This window comes from Hyalella azteca, unplaced genomic scaffold, assembly GCF_000764305.2.
Source record: "Hyalella azteca isolate HAZT.00-mixed unplaced genomic scaffold, Hazt_2.0.2 contig14817, whole genome shotgun sequence".
In the NCBI taxonomy this organism is placed as follows: Eukaryota; Metazoa; Arthropoda; class Malacostraca; order Amphipoda; family Hyalellidae; genus Hyalella; species Hyalella azteca.
In genome coordinates, this window is record NW_025944691.1 from 216,458 (window position 1) to 243,483 (window position 27,026).

A 27,026-nucleotide genomic window follows, 5' to 3' on the forward strand; every position below is an offset into this window, starting at 1 on the left:
ACGATTTTCAAATTATATTATTTCACCGCACGTTACTGAAAAACCTTGCATTAAAAACCTGCAGAATCGAACGAGAAACTTGAAGCAACTCCCTAGCATAAATTAACTAGTAAATAAACAACAAATTTCCAGCTCATTCTCTGATAATGCCATTTTCCGAGACAGATAAACCCTTTTAAGCGCATTTTCTCATTTATGGAAAAATGCCCTATTGTGCTCGTCATGTCCGTCCGTCCGTCTGTCCGTCCGTCCGTCCGTCCGTGACCTAAAGTTTTCGTCGATGAGAAAATGCGCTCTCTGTCACTCACTGCAGTGAGTCCTGAGTTATATATTTTTTTTTGTTCTGTTTGTCGCCGTACCAAAGCGCTATCGAAATCGGCAAGAGCATCCTTTGTCGATAGGCACGCAGGTTTCCGGCGCGACGCCCGACGCTCGAACACTGTAGCGTTCAGCGTCCTGTGAAGAGTAGCTAATCTAACACAGACACAGTTTCAGTTATTTGCAAAACTATTAATTAAAATATCTGCAGTATTAGAATAAACATCATCCATATGAAAGCTAGTGAAAAAATTGTCAATAATTGGTCAGTAAGTACTGAAATAAAATCGCAATATTACTGAAAAATTCATATGTGCATTCATTTCACGTTATTTGATTTTAAAAAACGTCAATATCGTCTAAAATTTGTAGCTGTACTGAACGTTCAAATTTAATAATTGTTTATAATACAGATAAAAATATTTAGTTATATCTTTAGAAAAATTATTGACCTTAGTTAAATCCTAAAAGAAGTTTAAGGGAGTTCCGGTTGAAATGGTGACATCCGTTGATTAAAATATGGGTGTTCCGGATAAAATGGGAACATCAGTTTAATAATAAGTGGAAGCTACAGATGAAGTAGAGTTTAATCATATGTGGGAGTTCTAGAAAAATTAGCGACATCACTTCGGTCAAGGTGTGAGTTCAATAGTATAACTACAAGGAAACTCAACAAGGCAGGTGGACACTAATAGCACATTTTCCATCAACCATGTATATTTTTGGTGGTAATAAATAAATATGATTTAATTGTTGAATAAAATACAGTTTACTTTATTTAAACGGTATCAGCATATTTTTCAAGAACAAAATTTTTCCTAACTTCTCAGGGATATAACTGAGTGGCTAAAAAACAATGCATTTCTAGTTGATATTTCTGACGAGGTCTGTGGGTCCTCTTATCTGCGATTATTTTGGAATATAATCAAAATGTCTTTAGATAAATTGGACAAATTTTGGACAACGTTGTTCCCACTAAAATGCTCTAATGCAAGCTGGTACTGTTCACTAAAATTCGACAACAATAATGTTAGGGGTTATTGATATTATAATTATATTAATTATTACCAGTATTATCATTTTATTCGACTGCACTCTTATCGGCCTTGTCCATTTCCGAGATGCCTAATTGCCGCTTGGCTCGCTGGGACACATTCAGCCGTTGATATCAATAATAAATGCGCGAAATAATGTGCATGTCAATTACCATTTAAATCTGAATATTAATCCATAGTATCATTAGCTTCATGACACCGGCGGCAATAACCAAACTAGTAAAAATAATAATTCATAAGTTTTTCTGAGTCACTGAGTGTAAATTTCGCTATTTTGAAGAGTTTCTATGGAAAAAATTGGTCAAAACTGGACACTTGAATAATTGCATCGGATATTTTTTACTTGAATGCTAGAACATTAATTGTTATATTTAGTCATAATGAATCCTGCAATACTTCAGAAGGCTCGCACGTGCGTTTCGATCATTTGGTTTTATTCTAAATGCATTTGGCATTCGGGTAAACAGAAACTAGAGTTGCCATCAATGTTCAAAAAGTGAATTCCTTTTCCAGTGATGCATTAACTGACGTCAATTTCTTTCATATCTAACGACCAGGTTATTAGACTTACCACCAGCGCCCAAAAGATTCATAGATATATCGCCATATTCATTCACCTCGTACATTTCAGGCCAAACGTTAAAAAATGAATTTTACGTTTTAAATACGAAATCTTTTCGGCTGTAAAATAACTGTCAACTTAGTTAGTGTTCGCAATATATCCAAATTTTCGTAGTTACTTTTAAATATCATGAGCTGCGTAGGCGTAACCGTTGAAGTGAAAGGCTAAGTGGCGTGAGAAGAAAGGCTTACATTGAAGTGAGGATGACAGAAGCAGTTTAACTTGAAGGCAAGAGTTAGGAGGCACTATAGCGCCGCCTTATTGGATTATCGTCAGCCATTGCCCTGGTGCAGCAGTCAAAACCCTCTCAGTTTCTTCCATCATTCAATCTTCATCAGTTTCTTCAATCAAGCCTTTCAGTTTCTTCAATTCTTTCAATTCATCAATCAAGCCTTTCAGTTTCTTCAATTCTTTCAATTCATCAATCAAGCCTTTCAGTTTCTTCATGCTTCATTGTATTCTGAAGCTCGAGACAGGCGTGCTGCTGCTTCATTGTATTCTGACGCTCGAGACAGGCGTGCTGCTGCTTCATTGTATTCTGACGCTCGAGACAGGCGTGCTGCTGCTTCATTGTATTCTGACGCTCGAGACAGGCGTGCTGCTGCTTCATTGTATTCTGACGCTCGAGACAGGCGTGCTGCTGCTTCATTGTATTCTGACGCTCGAGACAGGCGTGCTGCTGCTTCATTGTATTCTGACGCTCGAGACAGGCGTGCTGCTGCTTCATTGTATTCTGAAGCTCGAGACAGGCGTGCTGCTGCTTCATTGTATTCTGACGCTCGAGACAGGCGTGCTGCTGCTTCATTGTATTCTGACGCTCGAGACAGGCGTGCTGCTGCTTCATTGTATTCTGACGCTCGAGACAGGCGTGCTGCTGCTTCATTGTATTCTGACGCTCGAGACAGGCGTGCTGCTGCTTCATTGTATTCTGACGCTCGAGACAGGCGTGCTGCTGCTTCATTGTATTCTGACGCTCGAGACAGGCGTGCTGCTGCTTCATTGTATTCTCACGCTCGAGACAGGCGTGCTGCAACGTTCCATGTATCTTCACGTTCAAGATTTTAATTAAATTTATAACGCTATTTGTGTAGAGCCGAAGCAATCATGAACTTGTTACGTACAGACTATCAAGATATTCTGCAGTTCTTCAAGAAATTCTTATTTTCTGTGCTCTTCATAAGAAATTCAGAATCTCATTAATGTTGGTACGTTTATTGAAACGATAAAACCGTATAAAATTTTATCGTTGTCGTATTACAGCGGTATTTTTAATTTGATTTTCTTATTTTCGTTTATAAATGCACATTTCAGGATATGAACGATTCATAAACCAAATTTATTTTTCAAAATATATATAAATATTCTGAATTCGAGTTGAAGCAGCACAATTTTGCTGAAAATGCGACATTATGTAATTAGAAACCATTTAATTAGCAAGACTTCCATAAGTCTGTCTTGTCGATTAATTCTCATTTAACTGAGATTATATAAATTTATTGGAATTTCGCCAGCAACCTCGATAAAATTTTTCAACACAATTAAATCGGGTTACATTTTATGTAGTGATATACGTACATTATGTATATATCACTACACTCAGAAATACATGTGAGAAATGTCCAAATAGCGATGCAATTTTGCCCCTTGTACGGGTTATCTTGACCAGTCCGTGTGACCCATTGTATTGCTACGGCCGTATCATGTCATTGCTATTGCTATTGTCATTGCTACGTATCATTGCTACGGCCGTTCCCAGCTCGAGTTGTGATTAAAATGCGTGTCACTATTTGTGCAATATTACGAATTCGTTTCTTGAGTGTAGGACCTCATTTCGAATCTTATGATGAGTTTAGGACTTCCTAGTCCCCGGTCACGCTGATGCGCCGCCTTCGTCGTCCTCCGTGTCCGAGTCTTCGCTAGGCAGGTCACCCCGCCCTCGGGTCCCGGATGTGTGAAGTGGCGCGTTGAATCTCTTAATATAAACTAGCAAAGAATAATCTTGCCACTCCATTGAAGAAGACTCCATATGGTGTGATAGGTGAACTAAAATAATTCCTTCCAATTTCCAGACGCTCTTCTTATAATATCGTCTGGATGTTCATATGGAATTCAATCTGTGACACCACAATGTCTAAACTAAGCTATATGTATTAAACTACAATTTATCTTTGCTGTATTAAACTACAATTTATCTTTGCAGAACCGTCTAATATAATAGAAATATACAACAAAGATGTCTGACGACGATAACCCGCACTATGCGAGCATATTCACGTTCGCACGTCATGTGCCATTCCCCACGATGTACCCGGAGCAGAAGACCGCAGTGACGTACGACGTGCTGGAGACGGGCTGGATCGTCGCTTTCTGTTCTCTGGCGGTCTCCCTCTCCCTCATCGTCCCTGTCCAGCCCAAGGTGACTGTCTTGGACTGTAGGGTGACTGTCTTGGACTGCAGGGTGACTGTTCTAGAGTTTATGGTGACTGTCTTGGACTGTAGGGTGACTGTCTTGGACTGTAAGGTGACTGTCTTGGACTGTAGGGTGACTGTTCTAGTTCTTTATGATGGCTGTCTTAGACTTTATGGTGCCCGTCAGGCCCGAGGTGACTGTCTTGGACTGTAGGGTGACTGTTCTAGTTCTTTATGGTGACTGTCTTAGACTTTATGATGACTGTCTTAGGCTTTATGGTGCCCGTCAGGCCCGAGGTGACTGTCTTGGGCTGTAGGGTGACTGTTCTAGAGTTTATTTTGACTGTCATAGACTTTATGGTGACTGTCCTAGACTTTATGGTGACTGTCTTAGGCTTTATGGTGCCCGTCAAGCTCAAGTTTTGACATTGAGGCGCTCCTCCAACTCACGGTGACTGTCTTAGACTGTAAGGTGACTGTTCTAGAGTTTATGATGACTGTTTTAGACTTTATGGCGAATGTCCTAGTACTTTAATGTGACTGTCCTAGTGCTTTATTACGAGTGTCCTAGTGCTTTATTGTGACTGTTCTAGTGCTTTATTGTGACTGTCTTGGATTGTAGGGCGACTGTTCTAGAGTTTATGTTGACTGTATAGGGTTTTATGGAGACTGTCTTAAACTTTGTTGTGACTGTTTAGTGCTTTATGGCACAATTCCGACCAAAATTGACGACTGTCATAGGATAACATTCCAACTCAGGGCAACTGTTCTTGACTGACTGTTCAACTCACAGTGACTGTGCTTGACTTCAAGATGCTTGTCAAATTTGAGGTGATTCCAACGCAAAATTGCATGTTTAACTGAAATTATTCGAACGAGAACCTTATTAGACTTGACGATGCTTGTCTTTTTGATCCTAAATTTTTTGCAGCGTTTCTTGAAAAATACTCCATGCAAAAAGGCACATTTAGCTTTTTCATTAAATTTAAAAAAAAAATATTAAATATTTTCGTTAATTACATTTTGTTTTGTGAAAGCTGAATTAGTCGTTTCTTTAGAAGTCAATCGCATGTGTACTTTATTTTCTTTACTCATGCTTACTTTTTATTTTCACATTTTTCATTCATTCCTTATTTCATTAATTTTCATAAATTTATTTATTATTTGCAGCGGATGTTGGTGATTCTACGCGTGCTGCTGAGTCTCCTCCTGGGAGGGGTGATCATGGGTGACTATTGTCCTCCTGTGTTCCTGGAATATCCTCTCGATTTATGTCTAACTTTATTGTTATTTAGTTGTATTTAATCAAGAATGATTGAAGATATATTGTCTATATTAAAATCGGTGATCAAAATGCACTAGACTTCAAGTGCTCGTTTGCTCGTGGATCTCTAACAGACACTTGAAATTACTAACTCGGGGATCTCTAAGTCATTTAATGCTATTTAATGACATTCAAGACATTCAATATACTCGAAGTTTATCAGAAGATCTGAAATAAAAATCACGAAGGCAATCCTTCAAAATTTTGCAAATCTTCAACGCCATTCAGTTTTTTTGTTCTGCAGTCACGCAAAGAACTCTGCATTGCTTTCCTTACAGCCTTCATTGCTCAAGAAAACTTCAATTCCTTTAAGGAACAAATAGGCAATTTCTTAGGCCAGTCAATTCTTCAGAACCAAGACATTGGCATTACTGAACGCCGGCCCAGTGAAGGAGCCATGCAGATTTTTTGGGACGTTTTCGGGACGCAAATTTGTCATCTCGTCACGTTTGTAATTTTGAGCGCCCGAATGAACGCGCGTCTCGAATGAGATTTTTCTTGTTGAAGCATTCCTGAAATTCACGAGTGATCGGAAACTGACAATTCTTTCAAGGAATTCTTTCGGATTTTGACCCTGTAACTGGAATTCTTTCGGATTTTTCTTGTTGAATGACGAAAATGTCGAATTGAATCCCTATGCATTTATTTGATATATGTTAAACTTTGCCTCGATAAAGTTCATCAGTCGATTATATTAAAACAAATTTTTGTTCAAAGCTCGCTATTGAAGACATTTCCTGTAGCTTGAACTATATTGAGTTCAAAAAATCAATATTTTTTAGCAGTGGTTTTATTTATAGTTATTGGCGTTAACTTTAGCTACTTAAAAATTAAATCTCGCAAATTCTATATATTACTCAAAACTCCAATTAAAATAACAATTTAAAAAACTTTACTATTAGATTAGCGACCATTATATTGACATATTATCCCCTTGATTACCATCATAATACATATTTTAACGTATCAAATATTCTTTTTTTATACTAAGCTTGCAATTTCGGCCACGGTTGGGAGGTTGGGGAGCTTTCGACCCCCACCCCCTACAAGCCTGGGTCCCCTACAGAGATTCATGCCCACATCGGCGTGAAATTTGGGCTAAGAGCCCTCAACATTACCCTCAGAAGTGAGAAGTGTTAGAAATAACCCTTAATATTTCCCTCATAAGTGAGAAGTGATAGAACTAACCCTAAAGATTCCCCTCAGAAGTGAGAAGTGATAGAACTAACCCTTAATATTCCCCTCAGAAGTGAGAAGTGTTAGAAATAACCCTAAAGATTCCCCTCAGAAGTGAGAAGTGATAGAACTAACCCTTAATATTACCCTTAGATGTGAAAAGTGTTAGAAATAACCCTAAATATTACCCTTAGATGTGAGAAGTGTTAGAAATAACCCTAAATATTACCCTTAGATGTGAGAAGTGTTAGAAATAACCCTCACCATTACCCTCAAAAGTGTGAAGTGTTAGAACTTACCCTCAATATTAACCTCCGAAAATAGAACTCACACAACTAGTATTGTATGTTATATTTCCTTAATTTTCAAACACCAACATGTTACGTACATGAATCCTTGAATATTTTGTGATTTAAATAAGCCAAATACATACTGTAACCCATCGTCAATACACCTATTCGTGATTTAAATGTCATTTACGAATTTTAAAATAAATTCAATGAACCAAGTTGGCGTAAATTAATATGCATGCAAATGCAAATAATTGATTGTTGTGTTGTGTTTGATTAGCGGAGTCACCGCCCACGCACGACCTCGCCAACGAAACGATCAACTACAACGAACAGTTCAGCTGGACATGGCCACAGGGCCGAGCAGGCTTCGGCCCATTCGGTGAGAATATCTGCTTCAATACATTATCAAACTCAAAATTTACGGGATTATTGGTAAAATAAATTTATAAATGATTTGGGAAAATACACATGTATATTATAAATAGTAGCTATTGTTCTCGGAGCTGTGAAATGATTGTCCGTTGCAGCGGGGCGCTTCAACAGGGAGTTTCGGATGCACCAACAGCGCGGCACACCGCTTCCTATCCTCTGGATCGCCGAATATTTGACCTTTGATGGAGAAGGCATTCGATTTGGCCGGCATTACCGGATTGCGGGATGGTACGCCCACATCTGCATCTGGTGAGTTACCGGGTTGTGGGAAGGATCTCTTACATTTGCATCTGGGCCCATACTTTCAAAAAAAGATGGTAAGAGAAAAAAGATCATAAAAAGGAGATCGTAAGTTCATCAGCCTATCATTATGACAGCCTTTCAAGCAAAATCCAACAATCATAGACAATAAAATAGAGCGTAAGTACTTACGTTCACTTAGCGAGTTTTGAAAGTATGGCGCATGCCGCATGGTGAGTTACCGGGTTGCGGGATGGTACGCCCACATCTGCATCTGGTGAGTTACCGGATTGCGGGATGGTACGCCCACATCTGCATCTGGTGAGTTACCGGGTTGCGGGATGGTACGCCCACATCTGCATCTGGTGAGTTACCGGGTTGCGGGATGGTACTTCCACATCTGCATCTGGTGAGTTACCGGGTTGCGGGATGGTACTTCCACATCTGCACCTGGTGAGTTACCGGATTGCGGGATGGTACGCTCACATCTGCATCTGGTGAGTTACCGGATTGCGGGATGGTACGCCCACATCTGCATCTGGTGAGTTACTGGGTTGCGGGATGGTACGCCTACATCTGCATCTGGTGAGTTACCGGGTTGCGGGATGGTACTTCCACATCTGCACCTGGTGAGTTACCGGATTGCGGGATGGTACGCTCACATCTGCATCTGGTGAGTTACCGGATTGCGGGATGGTACGCTCACATCTACATCTGGTGAGTTACTGGGTTGCGGGATGGTGCGCCTACATCGGCATCTGGTGAGTTACCGGGTTGCGTGGTGGAACGCACACGACTGCAATGCACAAGGGTGCGATAGGATAGGCCGTTATGTTAACAAGACTCTTATATAAGCAAGACTAGCTGGTTTTACCTTAATGAAAGGACGCACTAAAGGACTCTGATTTACACAGAGCGGGACTGACCTTACCTATGCGAAAGAGTAGGCTCTTCGTCGTGAAATTTTTGAAGAGGGTGCATGGGTATTGCGCTACCATTTTTTGCGCTACGCGATTGTTATCCAAATTATTTAGGTTTTTATAAAAAATGTCTGAAATCAGCTATCTCCAGTAACGCTGATGGTCCAAGTACACATAAAATGAGCTGTAAGTCTTTTCTCCGATGCCCTTCTTTATTTTATCAACTCTCCTAAATTCCATTCGCTGACCATCTTTTACATTTTATCTATAAAAATAAAGAAGCTTCTGCACGCAATTTGTGTTGTCACATATCCAAGACTGTGATAGTAGGCTTTCTATTAAATTTAAACTTTAAATTGAAATAATTATGTAACAGGACAACGTTGATCCTCACATTCTATTCATTCAGATGTAAAATTGAGCGATTTTTACATCGCTCAACGTTTTAATTCAAAATGTAATTAATTAATTTACAAATAATTTTATAATTCAAAATGTAATTAATATTTTTTATCGAATCCAGGGCAGCTCTGCCGGCCTGGATTTTAACAATGATCCTGAGCAACATGGTTGTGAGGTACGGAGCCACCATGTTGTCTCTGACCGGCGCCTGCCTCACAACGGCAGCCATATTATGGGCCTCTGTGAGGAACTCTTTTGAGTTGGCCGTGCCTTTTGACCCTCCTCATAAGATCCTTACAACGAAGTTTGGTGTCCACTGGTATCTGGCGCTCATTGTGGGTGAGTGGTTTAATAATCAGAGATATAGATTAAACTTTATCTAAATAGCGATTCACTTTTGCTCATATTACATACATAACAGACTAGATAAAGCTATGGAAAAATATATGTTCAGATTTGAAATGCCTAGCACCATATCGAACCCGGTGGATGGCGAGTAGCTATTTCAAACTATCGCCAGTCATGAAAAGATCCGGTCAAATGACACGAGTTTAGATCTATGAACAAGGCACGAAAAGGAAAAGAATCGGCGACAGGCCACATCAGGCCTACACTTCAGCGCCGAGATCAATATGTTATATGTAGGTTATCTTGATCTATTTCGGCCCGATAACGGACGTGTCAATGCTACACGAAGCAAGCGTGTCACTATTTTGGATATTATGGCCCAAGCAATTTTCTAAGTGTACTGTCAAATAAATTTGCTCGATCATTATAGATACTAATTTTGATCGTGAGCTCGTAATGATCTTGTTTTATAAATATAATCATATTTATATTCATTTGACTAGCATTTTGTCTTTTCAGGTTTGTGTACTTTGTATGAATGGCAAAAATTTAGCATTAATTATTATTATTATTTTCAGCCTCGATATCATATTATTGAAATTCATTTCAAATTTTATTCAAATGTCACGACGGATTAGTCAAAGATGTCAAGAAGATTAATTTAAATCATTGATATTGTCAACCAAAATCCAGGCATAGATTTTGTTGGCATATGAATCATTTGTTGCAGACTCAACCATAGAATTAAATAACTTATAGCACAAAAACCCAGTGATTATTATAGCTTCTTTAGCTTATGGCTATAAAACAACTATTTTATTATTTTATATTTTATATTATCGATTATTTTATATGACTATAAAACAAAACCTAGGTCATTAAATCGAATTGTATAATTTTTGGATAACTTAATTCATACATAACCCTGCTGGTTCGGTCATAGACTGAGAGTTTCTCAATATATTTTCACTTGTAGAAATTATTTTATTTATTTATGCTAATTATCTAATCAAAACGCATTGACTTAAATAAATTTATGTCATTTATAAATTTGTCACTATTAACTAAGATCAACTTGGTTAATGCACATCAACAGGCATTGTGAGCATGTTGACCGGCCTGTTACTCTTCATCTTGGACTACAACAATCATGACCTCGCATGCGAACTGCTCGGCATCAACCCCATCGCCTACGTCGAGGAGGAGTACGAAGGTAATGACCACTTAGTATGAAGGTAATGACCACTTAGTGTGAAGGTAATGACCACTTAGTATGAAGGTCATGACCACTTAGTATGAAGGTTATGACCACATGGTATGACGGTAATGACCACATAGTACGAAGGCCATGACCACTTAGTATGAAGGTTATGACCACATGGTATGACGGTAATGACCACATGGTATGAAGGTAATGACCACATATAGTACGAAGGTTATGACCACAGAGTACGGAGGTAATGAACACATAGTATGAAGGTCATGACCACATAGTACGATGGTCATGACCACATAGTACGATGGTCATGACCACATAGTACGTATCTATTTGCCATTTGCAGAAGACGAAGGCTTGACGAACGCAGCGGCGGACGAAGCTTCTACCGACAGAGACATCGAGATGTCGCCTATCGCAGCACACTCTAAGGTCTTCTAAAATAATTTTTTTTCATAAATGAAAGAAATGAATCGTGCTCTCGAATAATCATTTAACATTTATTCATTTCAAGGCGAGACTTTCAACTTTTAGAATACTTCAATTTGGGTTGAAAAATTAAAAAATGTGTCATAATACCACCGTGTTTTGGAGTTACAACAGACGACGCTTTCACCAAATTGAAATCACTAGTTAAATTTTATTTAAACGTTTTTATTTCCTTTACACACTATATAGTCTGCCGCACTTTCAAAGTTCGCTTAAATTTTCAATCTTTTTTCCTGGTCTCGATCAAAATATTTCAATTCGTCGTATACATTTTTCGAATTTAAACTATTTCACAGTGAATAGCTCAGTGAGATTAAGCTTCTTGGCCCGAAAATAATTACAGACAAGAGGTCGACGCTGTTGTAAAAAGACGAATTTTTGTTGCCTTGCTTAATCACGTAGGAGCCTATTGCATAGGCCTGAGTAGAGCAAAAATTAATACTTAATAGAGAACGCAAGATTAATTGCTGAGGTCGAAGCTCCAAACATGCGAGGTTCCTGGTCTTCTGAGTTATTTTTAACTAACAAATTCAAATATTTAAATAAATAATTAATTATTTAATTCAAGCAGTGAGTGCAGAGCACTGCAACAACTGTGTTGGAATGTGATAAATGATCGACAGCAAATCATTCGTTATTTCGATGCATTATACATATACAGAATAATGCAGAATACAGACTAATTATAAAGAGTTTATTTAAAAATTTGCAAGACAAGCCTAAAATCGTGTCGAATCTATATTTGTGTTCAGTTTTCTTTCAGAATTCTGTGCGCAGAAACCGGTAAAATGCAATAATCATTCCTCAAAATGCAGTTTTTTAGGCAAATTACAATTTTGGCAAAATCTAACGTTGTTATGAAAGTGACTGAAGGGGTCTTGCAATCTCTTTATCTTTCCTCAGCCGCAGCCACCTCACATAGGACCTGCCGCTCCTCTGCTGCAAGTCCGCTACCGGAGCCGCGGAACTTCAAAGCGAAACTGGAAAACTCAGCAGATACAGCCTATATCTCCCCTCGGTAATGCTAAATACCTTCATATCTCCCATTAGTAATGGTAAATACCCCCATATTGCCCTTCAGTAATGCTAAATGCCTCCCCATATCTCCCCTCGATAATGCCAAATACCCCATATTTCCCATTGGTAATGATAAATACGACCGTATTGCCCTTCAGTAATGCTAAATACCTCCCCATATCTCCCCTCGTTAATGCTAAATACCCCATATTTTACATTGGTAATGGTAAATACCCCATATTGCCCTTCATGCCCTTCAGCTATGGTGATTACTTCCCCATATCGCCCATCGGCAATGCTAAATACTCCCATTTCTCCCCTCGGTAATGCTAAATTTGAGGTAATGCCCATATCTCCCCACATTAATGCTAAATACCCCCATATCTCCCCTCGGTAATGTTAAAGACCGCCGCCTCTTTCGCCTCTCGGTAATGCTAAATTCTCCCCATATCTCCTATATGCAATGCTAAATTCATTGATACATGATGCTCAATATTGTCACAGCTACCTCAGTATTGTAGTGATTGCTCAATATCCTCACCTCGTGTTTCAGATCATCAATATTGTATTACGATCAAAGTTAATATAATTTCATACAGACAGAAAGCGATTGACAATTATATGAATATCAACGACAAGTTTAGTATCTGTATAACATAATGTGACTGTATACTTTATTATAAATATTTTTGTAAAATAATTTTAATTGAAATCTTAAAAGACACAAGTCTTTTATGTATTGCAGCGCTGCCGCCCTCGCCTGCACCACTGTACGCAGATGCTCAAAGCAGCACCCTGGTATGTCGCCTTTATTAAAATATTATTATATTATTTATTATTATATTATATTTCGGATATATATATTTCATATTTGTTATGTCAATATCAATTATTTCTTTCTCATATTATAGAATTATTACCTGGCAAATGTAAATTTTTGCGATGTTTATTTTATATTGTAGTAATTATGTTACATGGGGAAGATTCTGGTTACTTGTTCTCACGTGAATTTTTAAGCAAATAATTTAGTAAAAAATAAATCTCCAGTTGTGCAAAAAATTATGCGAAAAGGAGTGTCTTTTAAATGCTGCTCCAAGTTGTTTTGAAGGTTTCACATGACAGGACCTTGAGAAACAAGCAAACGACGATCATAAGCAAAAATCCTATTTTTTTGCTACTTGTGGGGACGTTTTTCCTGTCCACTCAAAGTGCTGCGAAATGTCTGACTTCGCGAGCGGAGTCTTGGTGCTAGCAGCTCCTCTCAGAGAAATAGAAATATAATATATAATAATAATAATAGAAATAAATAAGGTTTTATCTAATATATTCTTGTTCGGGTCATCCTAACCATGATTATCCCGGGCAAAAAGGTTTATCAGTAAAACGGGCAGGAAGTGCGCACTAAATAGATTAAATGATCCATAATTTTTTTTTCAGTACGTACATCTCCCACCAAACGATTTTGTAAGAATCGAGCGCCATATGTTGAGAATTTTTTGAGATCTCCAATTGTAGTTGGAATAAATTGTCTAAAATGTTATTGTCAAAATAGAAATAAACAACTTCTATCTACTTACTCCTTTTCCAGCAGTTCTCGCCTCCGGGTTCAGCTCCACCACCTCCTACGTTCCCGCCTGTGTGAGTATCATTCTATTTTATGAAAATATAAACGCAGAAATGAGAAAAAAATTATTCGTCAAATATAAATAAGTGCTGCGATTGATACTAAAATCAAAAACCATGCGATTGAAATGAGTAAGCATTGTTCGATGTGGATAACAATCAAAGAATCGCTCTCATCAAACCCAATCAACTTACGAACAACACCGGTAAGGCTGACCAGACGTATAGTTGCTCTAGCTACTCGATCATGTCAACTTTTTTTTTGATGTAGGGCTTAACTTTACTTTCTTTTTAATCAGTTGAAGTCTTTTCAGATTTTCCTAGGTCCTTTTCGTTAAAGATTTTTATAAAATGCTGTCATAAGACCTGTAATCTTTGATGTTAATTATTTAAGAAATCTGTAATGGAAGCCGACAGAAATCAGACATCAGAATATCTTATTTGCACTCATTATAGACTTTCAGGTGCGGTGTTTTGTCATCTTTTTTTGAAGCCCATTTTACTAGTTAGTGCTGCAAAATTACTATTTTAATTAGTAATACGTTCATTCATTTATCTATAAAATATATATTTTTCCATCTCCAAATTCGTATAATTTATTTCGAAAATATTAATGCTAATGAGTATCCTTTCAGATGCGGTGTTTTGCCATCCTTATTTATGAAGCCCACTTTACAACTTAGTGCTACAAAATTACTATTTTATTTGGTAATACGCTCATACATTTATCTATAAAATATATATTTTTCCATCTCCAAATTCGTATAATTTATTTCGAAAATATTAATGCTAATAAGTACCCTTTCAGGTGCGGTGTTTTGCCATCTTGTTATGAAGGCGTTTTACTAGTCAGTGCTACAAAATTACTATCTAAATTAGTAATACGTTCATACATTTATGTATAAATATATATATTTTTATTTTAACATCCGTATTATTTATTCCGAAAATATTAATGCTAATCAGTATCCTTTCAGGTACGGTGTTTTGCCATCCTTATTTATGAAACCCACTTTACTACTTAGTGCTACAAAATTACTATTTTAATTACTAATATTATTTTAATTAATAACCAATCTATAATACATTTATCTATAAAATATATATTTTTTATCTTCAAATTCATATAAATTATTTCGAAAATATTAATGCTAACAAGTATCCCTGGGTCTCTGTGCTGCAGCCGTGTCACCCACCAGCCCGCCACCCCCGAGTCCGTTGTGGAGGAGCCCACGTACGGCAACGTGCTGCCTCAGGCGCCGCCTCAGCGCAATGCTCCCTACATCAACGCGTGAGTCACATAACTCAAATTATTATAATAATAATAAAAACGTAATCAGCATTGCAATACCTCAAATTATTATAATAGTAAATGTAATAGTAATAGTAAATAGTAAATTATAATAGTAAATGCTTTGCAAATTAGCCAATAGGCCTGTCGCCGATTCTAAGCAACGCAGAATTATTATAATAATAAAAGCGTAGTCAGCATTGCAAGTTAGCCAATAGGCCAGTCGCCGATTCTAAGCAGCGCATAATTATTATAATAATAAAAGCGTAGTCAGCGTTGCAGATTAGCCAATAGCCCTGTCGCCGAATCTAAGCAGCGCAGAATTATTATAATAATAAATGCGTAGTCAGCGTTACAGGTTAGCCGATAGGCCAGTCGCCGATTTTAAGCAGCGCAGAATAATTATAATAATAAAAGCGTAGTCAGCGTTACAGGTTAGCCAATAGCCCAGTCACCGATTCTATGCAGCGCAGAATTATTATTATAATAAAAGCGTAGTAAGCGTTGCATCTTAGCCAATAGGCCTGCCGCCGATTCTAAACATCGCAGAAATTTCACAGCTTGTTGCGGGTCTCAAACACTCAACTCACTGCTCCTACATCCACTGTGCTTAACCACCCGACCACCTTATCGATTTGACTTGAACTTTAAGCTGTTGGCTGCTGGTATCGAACCCACAGTTCACTGTTCCTACAATACAAAGAAAACTTAGAGTTTCTTAGGACGAGGTTGATAGATGAGATTATTCGATATCAGATTTATTGATGTTGAGTTTTTGCATGTAATAAAAGAATTTTAAAGCATGACATGACAAAAATGGTGATTGTGATTATTGATACAAATTGTGAATAATATAATGCGAGCAACGAGACAAAATAAAAAGACGTTACTGACTAATAGCTAATAGCATTCATCAAATCGCTCGTAAGTCTAGAAACGGTCTGGCTACTGGATGGACATAGCTTCAGACTTCACCTCCGATAACCATGTTCAGGGATGCCAGTATTTGTCAACGAGAGACCTCAACCGCTCTAGTTCTGGGCCTATACTTTCAAAAAGAGTTAAGAGATCGTAAGTTCATCAGCCAATCATTGACGGCCTTTCGAGCAAAATCCACCAATCATAGACAAGAAAATAGAGCGTAAGTACTTACGATTGAAAGCATGGCCCCTGGTAATTTGGGTCCATTCTTTCAAAACTCGCTAAGTGAACGTAATTATTTACGCTCTATTTTCTTGTCTATGATTGGTGGATTTTGCTTGAACGGCCGTCAATGATTGGCTGATGAACTTACGATCTCTTAACTTTTTTTGAAAGTATGGCCCCTGAACTGTAACCACTCGACCTCCCTGCCTATGCTCGAGTAACTCGATTTCGACAAGGTAATTCAACAGGGGATATTTGTCGATGACTACATTATTGACAACAGATTCTTGACAGCACAAGTTGAAATGCAATTCTATTTTAGTCTTTTTTATTCCCGTAGATTCCGGATAGAAATATTGTGGAACACTTTAATGAATTAACTGGTTTCTTCCTGACCTGTCAGTGAGGGTTTTCTTTCACTGATTTGGTATGAAAATAAATTGGTTTCCAATCACTTATTATCTGATCGCCATGACACATGAGGATGAGCCTTCTTACACCAAATGTTGTGTAATGCAAAATAATGGTTCCGGCTGTTCAGTATCACGGTCTGGCCACGTGGCCATCAATGAGGGTCGTGGAACTACCATAGAAAAATATAACTCAGTACTCACTGCAGTGAGTGACAGAGAACGCATTTTCTCGTCGACGAAAACGTGAAGTCACGGACAGACGGACAGACAGACAGACGGACATGGCGAGCACAATAGTGCATTTTTTCCATGAATGAGAAATTGCGCTGAAAACTGATCTATCAAAATTGGGCCAAAGATCAGCCTCTCTCTCCCCAAGTTACCACTACCAGGATGGGAAATACACATACACATACATACATACACACACAATGTTGTTAGTAGCTTTAACACTGGCAGTGGCAGGCACCTGCAACATTAACACAGTGGCAGTGGCAGGCACCTGCAACATTAACACAGTGGCAGTGGCAGGCACCTGCAACATTAACACAGTGGCAGTGGCAGGCACCTGCAACACTAACACAGTGGCAGTGACATGCCACATTAACAATACTTGCTGCAGTACATCTGCCAAATTTAAGCGCTATCATGCAAAAATTATTAGCTTCATCATTCATTCAAGGCCGAGAAAAAGGAATTTACAACTAACCATATTGTTATATTGAAGTACATTTTTCCATTAACCTTCTGCTCAAAGTATTCATAAAATTCCCAGTCATTTTCGTAGAAATTTAATAATTTACGAAGACATACTGTCTCAAATCTGCCGTAGCTTCCAAATAAATGTCATTGACAGTAAACATCAAAAGTTTAGACCTTTTCTGCATCTATCGGACCAAATCTGCCCACGCTTCTAAACAATACTTGCACTACTTGAAATAGATTAGATTTTGTCGATCTAACCAATACAAAGTAGCCAATATTACCTTGTGTGATATCACGCCGAAAGGGATCCAACTAATTAAAACTTTTATTCTCATACAAATAATACCAGTGATTTTCAAAACATATATTGCTCTTATTTGTGAATAATACGTAGCGTCGTCGTAATGCAGCTTAACGCAGCGAAAAGGTAAATGTCATCTAGCTTTGCTTGTATAGCGACTCAAATATATCACTGATTGATTATTATTAAATGACCAACTTTGCAAATAAATGCAAAGTGAAATACTCATCGCGATAATTCATTGAAATCAACTTTTCCTTCGGCTCGGTCTTGTAAACCTTGACCATTTAAATGCGACGGTCTGTATTGTAAATTGATGGCTACTGACTTGAAGCCTAATATTTTTAATCATGGTTTATATCCGCATTAGAGAATATCAATAGCGAAAAATTTGGTCACCCATTTGTGCATCATGTATATCGATCCTTTAAGCAGATTTCATTGAAGACCAGAGAATTCGTTTTATTGACAATTTTCTTATTAGTTTGATATTGATAATGAATGATAGAAACATTCGAAACATCGTTAAGGAAATAAAAATGTCCTTCGGTAATCTGATTTTCGATTTACCCGTGCAAGCGAAAAATCTTTTTCGATCTATTGAAAAAACTAATAAGAAAATTGCCAATAAAATGAATTCTCTGGTCTTCAATTAAACCTGCTTAAAGGAACGAATTTTGCCAACATATACTAACATGTATATTGTATACAGGTCTTCGTGCGCTTATTTAATGAGGTAGTGAAATTATTTCGCGCTCTCACGCCGTGTTTGCGTCTTCATAGTTCTCATGAGAATTTATTTCTGCAGACCTCAACAACCCGCTCCTCCGCTGCCCCATCGCCGCTGATATCGCTACGTTCTTCAATCGACTGCCAACGTTTTGAGCTGAAAACTCGACTGCCATCATCGAACTCAGAGCAACTGAATAATCTATCAACTGTCATCGGACAGACGCAGTTTCCAGCCTATTACCAAGTTTATTTGATGTGCTTGTGAATAGATAATTTGAAATTTTTGAGACGCAAAGATTTTTTCCCGAAAACTTTAAACGACATTACAAAGGAGCTCGCCAGGATTTGATCTGCCTGATTTGCAATTGTATTTATTTTTTAATATCCTGCTTCCTGCCAGAGTTATAAGTCAAGATCGACATCGTTTGAACTTTATTAACTAATAGAGAGCCTCTAAAACAATTTCTGCAAGATGCTCATCAGGATTCCTCGACGTTCGTCTTCAACTCCGAATTCAACTCCACCGGCTGTGCTGAACCTGCCTTCGATCGTAAGGAAACCTGAGCCCAATGCCCCCAAGAATAGCGTGTGTGCTCTGCTTTCAAACGCTGCCCGCCATTTAACTAGAGGTCTAGAGCGTTGCATAATCAAAATTCTGCTGTTTGTTTTAGTCAGTATAAAGTATTGTTTTGAAGCGGTATTCATCACGACTCGGACCTTGAACGTGGCTCTCATCAAAGTCATTACCGCATTTTGGGCAACATTTGGAAAAATATTACGCTCATTTGAGTTATATATTCTAAAGTGCATCCCGAAATCTGTTTATCGTTTCGTGTTAAGAATGATCGTTCGATTCACTCCCGAACTACGGAATAGGAGGATCGTATACTTAGTCATGAAACGCATTCCAAACAGTTTTCTTCGACCCGCTATCATTTGTTACGCAAAAATGTTCTGCTTGGCAACGAGAACACAGCATCTTGCTCGAGCCTTCAAAGGAAAAGGAGCTACCAGATGCTTGCTTGAAACAACGATATACTTTAATAAATTCCCTATGAAAATTTGTATTTTTCTGCGTGGATTTGTAATTTATGTTTACAAGATCTTTCAAAGAACTGAAAAAGTTGTGCGGCGAAATAGCAGGAAGAAGTAAAAAAAATTGCAACCTTCGTTATCATTTAAATAGTTGGTTACGCTGAGCTTTTTCGAATTACTGGCTTCCTCCGTGTTACTGTGCTATTCCACTTGAAATTTAATTCTGTGAAGACTCTTCATTTGTATACAATGCGAGTAAATAAAATGTTAGATACTATTTTTTAAAGCTCATTTATATTGCTGCTAGAATTAAAGGTAGTATTTCAAAATGTTAATTATTATGTAACATCATTTTGCGAAAAATTCATTTTATAAGCGTAACTAGACCGTCGAAAACAATTGATCCTATACGATTAATTTCGTTTGTCTTCATTACCATTCTTGAACGCAAAGGACCACACGCAGTGAACGCGTAAATAAAAGTTATATTATATATAATTTATAATTTATGTTTTACCATGTGTGACTGCATCTTATGCATATACTGAATATGTATAACGTGTGTCGATTTTCAAACTATTCAGCTGTCCTGTTTGTTATTTTGAATGTACCTCTTGGAACACTAAAGTTTAGCACAGAAATAGAGACTTGACTTTATACCATTGATTTGTTTGAAACGATGTTTTCCAAAACCGTATTATTCAGCAATTGTACCAAGATTATATTGTTCTGTTGCGATCATTAACATGCTAGATCGCTAGTATGCTAGTATTTCTATAATATATATTATTTGTAGCTTTCCTTCTTTAAACTATATATACTTGGTGTTCTCGTGTATATTTTCTTACCTTACCGTTCATTTTTACGGTTAATGGCCTGACTGCGATGCTGTACTGAACTATTTATTTCAACTAAATAAGATTGCTCGCTGATTATGAATATGAAATGTTTCTATACCCTAAATTATCATGAGTTAAATTAAATTTTTGGAAAAAAAATTATTCTTTGTTTAAATGAAGTTTGATTAATGTGGTTTCTACGGGGCAAATAAAAATCGATGTACAATTGTTTACACTAAAATTTATCAAAGAGAAGTTTCGTAATAAATGCAGCAATAATAAAAGACTTGAAGTAATCTACAAATTTCTCAGGATTTTTAAACTCTCCATAGCGAGATCAAACCTTTGATAGAATTTCTGGAACTTTGAAAACTTTAAATCATGTAAGTTAGCATCAGTAATCCGATTCAAATGAAAAAGAAAATCAGTTGCCAGCTATGAAAAAAGGCATCATTGTGTTAAACAATCCCGAATAAAAATTAGGTTACGGTAGGCAAGCAATCGTTTGTTATTAATTTTGTTTAACGACAACGTAAATGAATAACTATCTTTTTTTTTCAAATTTGCTGGGCCCGCTGAAGACCAGTCCAATGCGGCCCCACGACCGAGTTTTGAGTTATAGTTGTTAATAACGTCAATCACTTTAATTACTTTAATTAATTGGCTCTTATAATTAATCATTAAAAGTCCTGCCTAACTCAAGCTGTCTGCCTGACTCGAACTCTCCCTATGAATAACTATCAGTGTAGGCAAGATAAGACAGACAGCAATCTGTAGAGCTCGAGAACATTTAATTTAGTGAAAAAAAAAACAATTTTTTTGAGGATCAAGAACTACGAACATGAATGATGCAAAAAAAGATAAAGTATAAGCCTATATATGACCGACATTCAGATGTCGAATCCCAGTATTTCCCTTTTATCACCTCGGTCAAACTTGAAAAAATTGCATCCGGGTCATTTAAGGCATCAAGAATTCAAGTATTGACAAATATTAGGCTTAATATCTTGAGTTACCGGACGGCCTTATCTATAAATAGTTTTTAATTATCATATAAATTATCAATGCCCAAAATATAATGCTTTCTTAGTTATGTAAAGTACAAACTTTTATTCGATTCTGAAATAAAAAATATGGAAAGCAAAAAAAATTCTTAAGATCTAAGTTATTGGTGCAATTTTAGCTATTTTAAGCAGAAGAATAGCAATGATTACAAAATATTGGCGTGAATCAACCATCAAAGTAATTTGGAATACACCAGATCTCTTTAAATATTCTTTTGACCTTGTGATGACTTTGTGATGAGTTTAGGACGTCGTAGTTCACGGTCACGCTGATGCGCCGCCTTCGTCGCCGCCTTCGCCGCTATTGTAACCTAAATTTCGATAAATAAGGAATCCGTTGACATTTCACCTCACGGTCATCATCAGTGTCATCAACGCATACCTTTAATTTAATTTTTAATTCTTATCATACGGAGCAATCAAACAGAGAAGCGCACACATACAAATACACGATGATGTTCGCTTCAGGGCCCATACGTTCAAAAAGTTAAGAAATCGTAAGTTCATCAGCCAATCATTAACGGCCTTTCAAGTAAAATTCACCAATCATTGACAAGAAAATAGAGCGTTAGTACTTACGTTCACTTGGCGAGTTTTGAAAGTGTGGCCCCTGGTCATAACTTGCTTGGCGTAACTAGCAGATAACTCGCTTCAATGCCCTATTACTCCCGGCAGTCATACTAAAATAGATATTTACGTGTAAGCAAATGCCGGTATAACTACGGTCATAAATATCTTTTTATCGTACATGCAGAGCAATCCAACAGAGAAGCACTCATATATAAATACACGATCATGTTCGCTCCTGACGAGGGGCTCTGTTGGTGAGGTAACAGAAATTCACGCCAAAAAAATTACTGTAGCATGTCTTATAGTCCCTCAGTTCTACTATTTTAGACATTGCTAATCTATTTTTTTTTCTGTCATAGACTTTCAGATAAATTTCTTTACCAGCTATAGAGACAAACGAATAGAACTGATTCCACGTATCTCAGCAGCTTCCCGCATGAGAATGCATGAATTTTACGTCGATAAAAAAAATATTTTTCACGATATTGGGCAGCTGTTTCAGCTGTGGTAATATAGTGCTGCAATACACCGAAACATTGAAGTGAAAACGAAAAATCTAAGTCAATGTAAGGTAAGACGCTACTTTTCAAGGGGCTTCTCTTTTTCTTAGTACATGTGTGAAAATTGAGTACACTTGTGAAAGCAATCAACCTTTTTAGCAATTTATCTTCCCCGTACAATGCATTTACTCCCAATCGTTACGAAAAAAACTGGATGTAGTTTTAGCTTAGAAAACATCCTCTTATAATAAAAAAAGATTCAAAATCCTACAAAACTAAAGATTTAAAATTCTAATCTAAAAATCAGCATAATTTGTTATTTAACGTAATTTAAGATTAAGCATAGCACAGACAAAGTTCCACAGTGCCAAAGCCACCATGTTGAAGTGTTGCCGCGCGGGCATCTCGCATTCCCCGTACTGTTCAACGCAGGCCTCGGCGCCGTACGCATACCCCGTCGCGGACGCAGCCATGAACCGCCACAGCAGCGACTCGCGCGACGGCTTTACGGGACCATGCGTTAATCTGCAGGTATATGGAATGATTAAGATCATCTTAATTGAATGATATATGAGTTAAATGTGAGACTCGGGTATCACGGGGCCGCACGTTAATCTTCGGGTATATGGAATGATTAAGATCATCTTAATTGAATGATATATGAGTTAAATGTGAGACTCGGGTATCACGGGGCCGTGCGTTAATCTGCGGGTATATGGGATGATTAAGATCATCTTAATTGAATGATATATGAGTTAAATGTGAGACTCGGGTATCACGGGGCCATGCGTTAATCTGCGGGTATATAGAAAAGAATAGAAGTGTCGGCGCTGAATAAATAGGCCCGTGGCCTGTTGCCGATTCTTGAACTTTTCGTGACTTGATTCACAAGGGATCCGGCCTTTGGAACCCGATCTTTCCATAACTGACGATTGGAATGATTAAGATAATACTGATTGAATGATATCTGAGTGAAATGTGAGGCTCAAGTAAGAAGAAACGATATTGTTTATATTTCTAAAATGGTTAGTTCTCAATCGGGTCATTCCGTTTGATCGCTGAAAACTTTCCAATTTTCGTGCATGAAAAAATTAATACAACAATTCTTTGTTAAAAATGTTCAAATGTTATCCAAATTTGGCTATATAGTGAAGCAGTTTTGGAAACTTCCAGAGTTTACGTCAATTTTGTGTTATGACTTACCTAAGTTCCCTCAACACAACAAAATATTTAAATTTAATCAAAATTTCTAATATCCAGTGAAACAATCTTGGTGTCTTCTAAAGTTTACGTCAATTTTGTGTTATGACTTACCTAAGTTCCCTCAGCACAAGCGTTGAAATAGGAGTAAACGTTTCTGGATCAGCAGCCACCTCGCACACTACCCTCTCCTGACACACCACCCTTGACACCTGACATGGAAAAGGAATAATTTTGGTGTTAAAACCTAGCAAGCTTTTTCCTAAACTGAATGTTTGGAGATAGATAACTAATTTGCAGGAACACTGTCACTGGTTTGTAGACTTTAACCCATCCCAACCCATTATATGCGTAAATGTGAAAAGGTTTTTTCTGATGGGTGCAATCCAAGACCAAATGAGGTCACCAGTGAGGGCACTGAAGTAAGAATATGTCCTCCCTCATTAGAACCGACGATAGCATGTACGAGCTGATGGGAGTACTCTATGAATCTGCGTTAATATAATATTATTAATATTATTTTTATTATTATTATAGCTCAATTATTATACGTATTTCTTATTCAGGACACGTAAATGAAATTGAAGCTCTTTGTGAATTGCCAAGAGTAAACGAAGTAAATAGGAATTGTCAATGTTATTAGCGCAGGACCTCGATGAAAGCTAAGCAATGCTGGCAAAGAAATCGGTGGAAATACTTGAACCCAAACATTTCGGATGGTTGAGGCCCTGCAAGATGCCGCTTCAAGTGTTCATCTCTCCGTTGTCACAAATCTAACTTTGATATAGATAACGGAATGTGAAATATTTTATTTCACCTGAGGGACTAACCTTAAGGTAGTTAAAGTATACTTGTGACTAACCTTAAGGTAGTTAAAGTATACTTGTGACTAACCTTAAGGTAGTTAAAGTATACTTTTGACTAACCTGAAGGTAGTTAAAGTATACTTGTGACTAACCGTAAGGTAGTTAAAGTATACTTGTGACTAACCTTAATGTAGTTAAAGTATACTTGTGACTAACCTTAATGTAGTTAAAGTATACTTGTGACTAACCTTAAGGTAGTTAAAGTATAATTGTGACTAACCTTAAGGTAGTTGAAGTACAATTGTGACTAACCTTAAGGTAGTTAAAGTATACTTGTGACTAATCTAATGTAGGTAAAGTATACTTGTGACTAACCTCAATGTAGTATAAGTATAATTGTGACTAACCTTAAGGTAGTTAAAGTATACTTATGACTAACCTTAAGGTGGTTAACGTATACTTGTGACTAACCTTGAGGTGGTTAAAGTATACTTGTGACTAACCTTGAGGTGGTTAAAGTATACTTGTGACTAACCTTAAGGTAGTTAAAGTATACTTGTGACTAACCTTGAGGTAGTTAAAGTATACTTGTAGTCTTCCGAGCTCCTGCTCGTACGCAGGCTCTAAGAAAAGGTCTTCAGGATACTCGTAACCCGGCAGCCGGTCTTCGGTCTCGTGGTCCCCCAGTGAGCGCGGGGTCGGGTCTATCAGAGCGGGGAAGGCAAAGGAAATTGGCGTCTTGAGCAGGAAACCTGTCAAGGGTAGATAAGCATGAGTTTCTAGGAAATATCTCAAGATTTAAAGTATTATTTCAGTATATTACGGATTATTATCATTAGTGTTATTATTCAAGAAGTATTATGATGAGAAACTATCGCTAATAAACTGTAAAAAGTAAAAAAACTAACAAGCCCATACATGCTAAAATGGGTGCGACGTTAAAGTGGCATGGCTTCTAGAGTATCTCAATATTAGTGAATTTATTTATTTCGCGTCTAAATTATTATTGGTTCAAAAATTCGCAATATTTATAGTTATTTAAAAATCTTGGTATTTTTTATTTGTCAATACATTCATTCATACCTTCTTCCTTTGATGACTACAATATTTCTATGAAAAAAATTTGTTCTCTCTGAAAGTTGAAAAAAAAATAACAAAAGCATCTCAAGAAATTCATACCATACGCTCATAAAATGAAACATTCTGACGAAAATGCCAGCGGAATCGCTATTTTCATAATTTTCACTAAACTATTTGTATATAAACTATTTTTTCACTATTTGTAGGGCAATTAATTATAGAAATAAAAACGTTTATCGCGCATTCCATGTTGCAATATAGTAGTATTATCACAGATTTTGGAATATTTTGTTGATGAAAATAACTGGGAGGATCATCTAGCTCCTCGAATATGATAGCGACGTTACTAACCGTGGTGCTATGATGGCGTGGTTCAACTGGTGTGATGAAGGCCTCTCTCACCTGGTGTGATGACGGCCTCACTCACCTGATGTGATGATGGCCTCACTCACCTGATGTGATGATGGCCTCACTCACCTGGTGTAATGATGGCCTCACTCACCTGATGTGATGATGGCCTCACTCACCTGATGTGATGATGGCCTCACTCACCTGATGTAATGATAGCCTCACTCACCTGGTGTGATGATGGCCTCACTCACCTGGTGTGATGATGGCCTCACACGCCTGGTGAGATGATGGCCTCACTCACCTGGCGCGATGAAGGCCTCACTCACCTGGTGTGATGATGGCCTCACACACCTGGTGTGATGATGGCCTCACTCACCTGGTGTGATGAAGGCCTCACTCACCTGGTGTGATGAAGGCCTCACTCATCTGGTGTGATGAGGGTGCCATTCAACTGGTGTGATGACAGCGTGATTCAACTGGTGTGATGACAGCGGACTCACCTAGTGTGACGGGTGAGTCAGGGTTGATGTAGTGGTACCGTTTCGACCGATGATGTGATTGATTTTCCTCCCCAAACGCAGCAGAACATAAAACCGCCATCAATGAAACAAATGCACTCCAACTCCAAACCATAATTTTCAGCTATTTTCTTCAGCCAAGTCATAAATAATAACCATTCAAACTGTTGACAAGCTGCAAGCGCAGCATTTTATTTTGACAATCAGTGGAACTGTAAACAAAACGCAGTTAATATAAAAACCTTCAAATGGTTTTTGAAGAAGAATAAGAATATAGAAAATAGTTCAGGAATATAGTGAAGTTTATAGAATACCTTCATCGAAAAAGAGCAATTGAAGAATTCTTCATCACTAGAATGTATTTAAATAAAAAAAACTCTGTAAATGAAATTAAGAAATTAATTAAATTGGAAATTTTTCTTTATAGAGAAACAACATAAGTACGTACGATGAAATAATCAAATTCAAATTTTTGGCGGCAATACGTGGACCGTAATCAAATTAGTGTAATGTAAGGTTAATTTATGAGTATGCCTTACACACTTTCGTTAATTCTTATAAATCTAGCAATTTCAACTCGCTTGACGTTTG

At 37.5% G+C, this 27,026-nt stretch overlaps 2 protein-coding genes across 3 annotated transcripts; one reads left to right on the forward strand and one right to left on the reverse strand.

Moving 5' to 3' along the window:
• The first annotated feature begins 477 nt into the window (after window positions 1-477).
• On the forward strand, window positions 478-20,374 carry LOC108670956 (dual oxidase maturation factor 1-like). 2 transcript variants are annotated; one of them, XM_018158447.2, is made up of 14 exons: window positions 478-587; window positions 4,196-4,411; window positions 5,575-5,632; window positions 6,720-6,854; window positions 7,475-7,576; window positions 7,725-7,878; window positions 9,313-9,530; window positions 10,636-10,752; window positions 11,102-11,187; window positions 12,148-12,262; window positions 13,007-13,059; window positions 13,850-13,899; window positions 15,068-15,175; window positions 18,549-20,374. In XM_018158447.2, the coding sequence occupies exons 2-14, from the start codon at window positions 4,229-4,231 to the stop codon at window positions 18,586-18,588; spliced, it is 1,419 nt and encodes a 472-aa protein (XP_018013936.1). In that variant the 5' UTR covers window positions 478-587; window positions 4,196-4,228; the 3' UTR covers window positions 18,589-20,374. The 2 variants fall into 2 exon arrangements, with proteins under 2 accessions (XP_018013936.1, XP_018013935.1); XM_018158446.2 differs by having other exon boundaries at window positions 478-583.
• A 2,393-nt stretch (window positions 20,375-22,767) lies between these two features.
• Window positions 22,768-26,814, reverse strand: LOC108670944. Its single transcript, XM_018158434.2, has 4 exons — window positions 26,418-26,814; window positions 25,054-25,238; window positions 23,795-23,892; window positions 22,768-23,005 (listed from the first exon to the last, which is right to left on the reverse strand). Exons 1-4 carry the CDS (start codon window positions 26,548-26,550, stop codon window positions 22,801-22,803), a joined length of 621 nt encoding a protein of 206 aa, XP_018013923.1. The 5' UTR covers window positions 26,551-26,814; the 3' UTR covers window positions 22,768-22,800.
• Between the last annotated feature and the right edge of the window lie 212 nt (window positions 26,815-27,026).

What these genes read in the sequence shown, in the direction of transcription:
- LOC108670956 (XM_018158447.2), top strand. Translation starts at nt 4,229, where the DNA reads ATGTCTGACGACGATAACCCGCACTATGCGAGCATATTCACGTTCGCA. An exon ending in CGTCGAGGAGGAGTACGAAG is followed by an intron (nt 10,753 to 11,101) that starts GTAATGACCACT and finishes TGCCATTTGCAG; the next exon opens with AAGACGAAGGCTTGACGAAC. An exon ending in ACAGCCTATATCTCCCCTCG is followed by an intron (nt 12,263 to 13,006) that starts GTAATGCTAAAT and finishes TATGTATTGCAG; the next exon opens with CGCTGCCGCCCTCGCCTGCA.
- LOC108670944 (XM_018158434.2), bottom strand. Translation starts at nt 26,550, where the DNA reads ATGGTTTGGAGTTGGAGTGCATTTGTTTCATTGATGGCGGTTTTATGT. An exon ending in TGACTCACCCGTCACACTAG is followed by an intron (nt 25,239 to 26,417) that starts GTGAGTCCGCTG and finishes TACCCTTGACAG; the next exon opens with GTTTCCTGCTCAAGACGCCA. An exon ending in TATACTTTAACTACCTCAAG is followed by an intron (nt 23,893 to 25,053) that starts GTTAGTCACAAG and finishes TTTCCATGTCAG; the next exon opens with GTGTCAAGGGTGGTGTGTCA.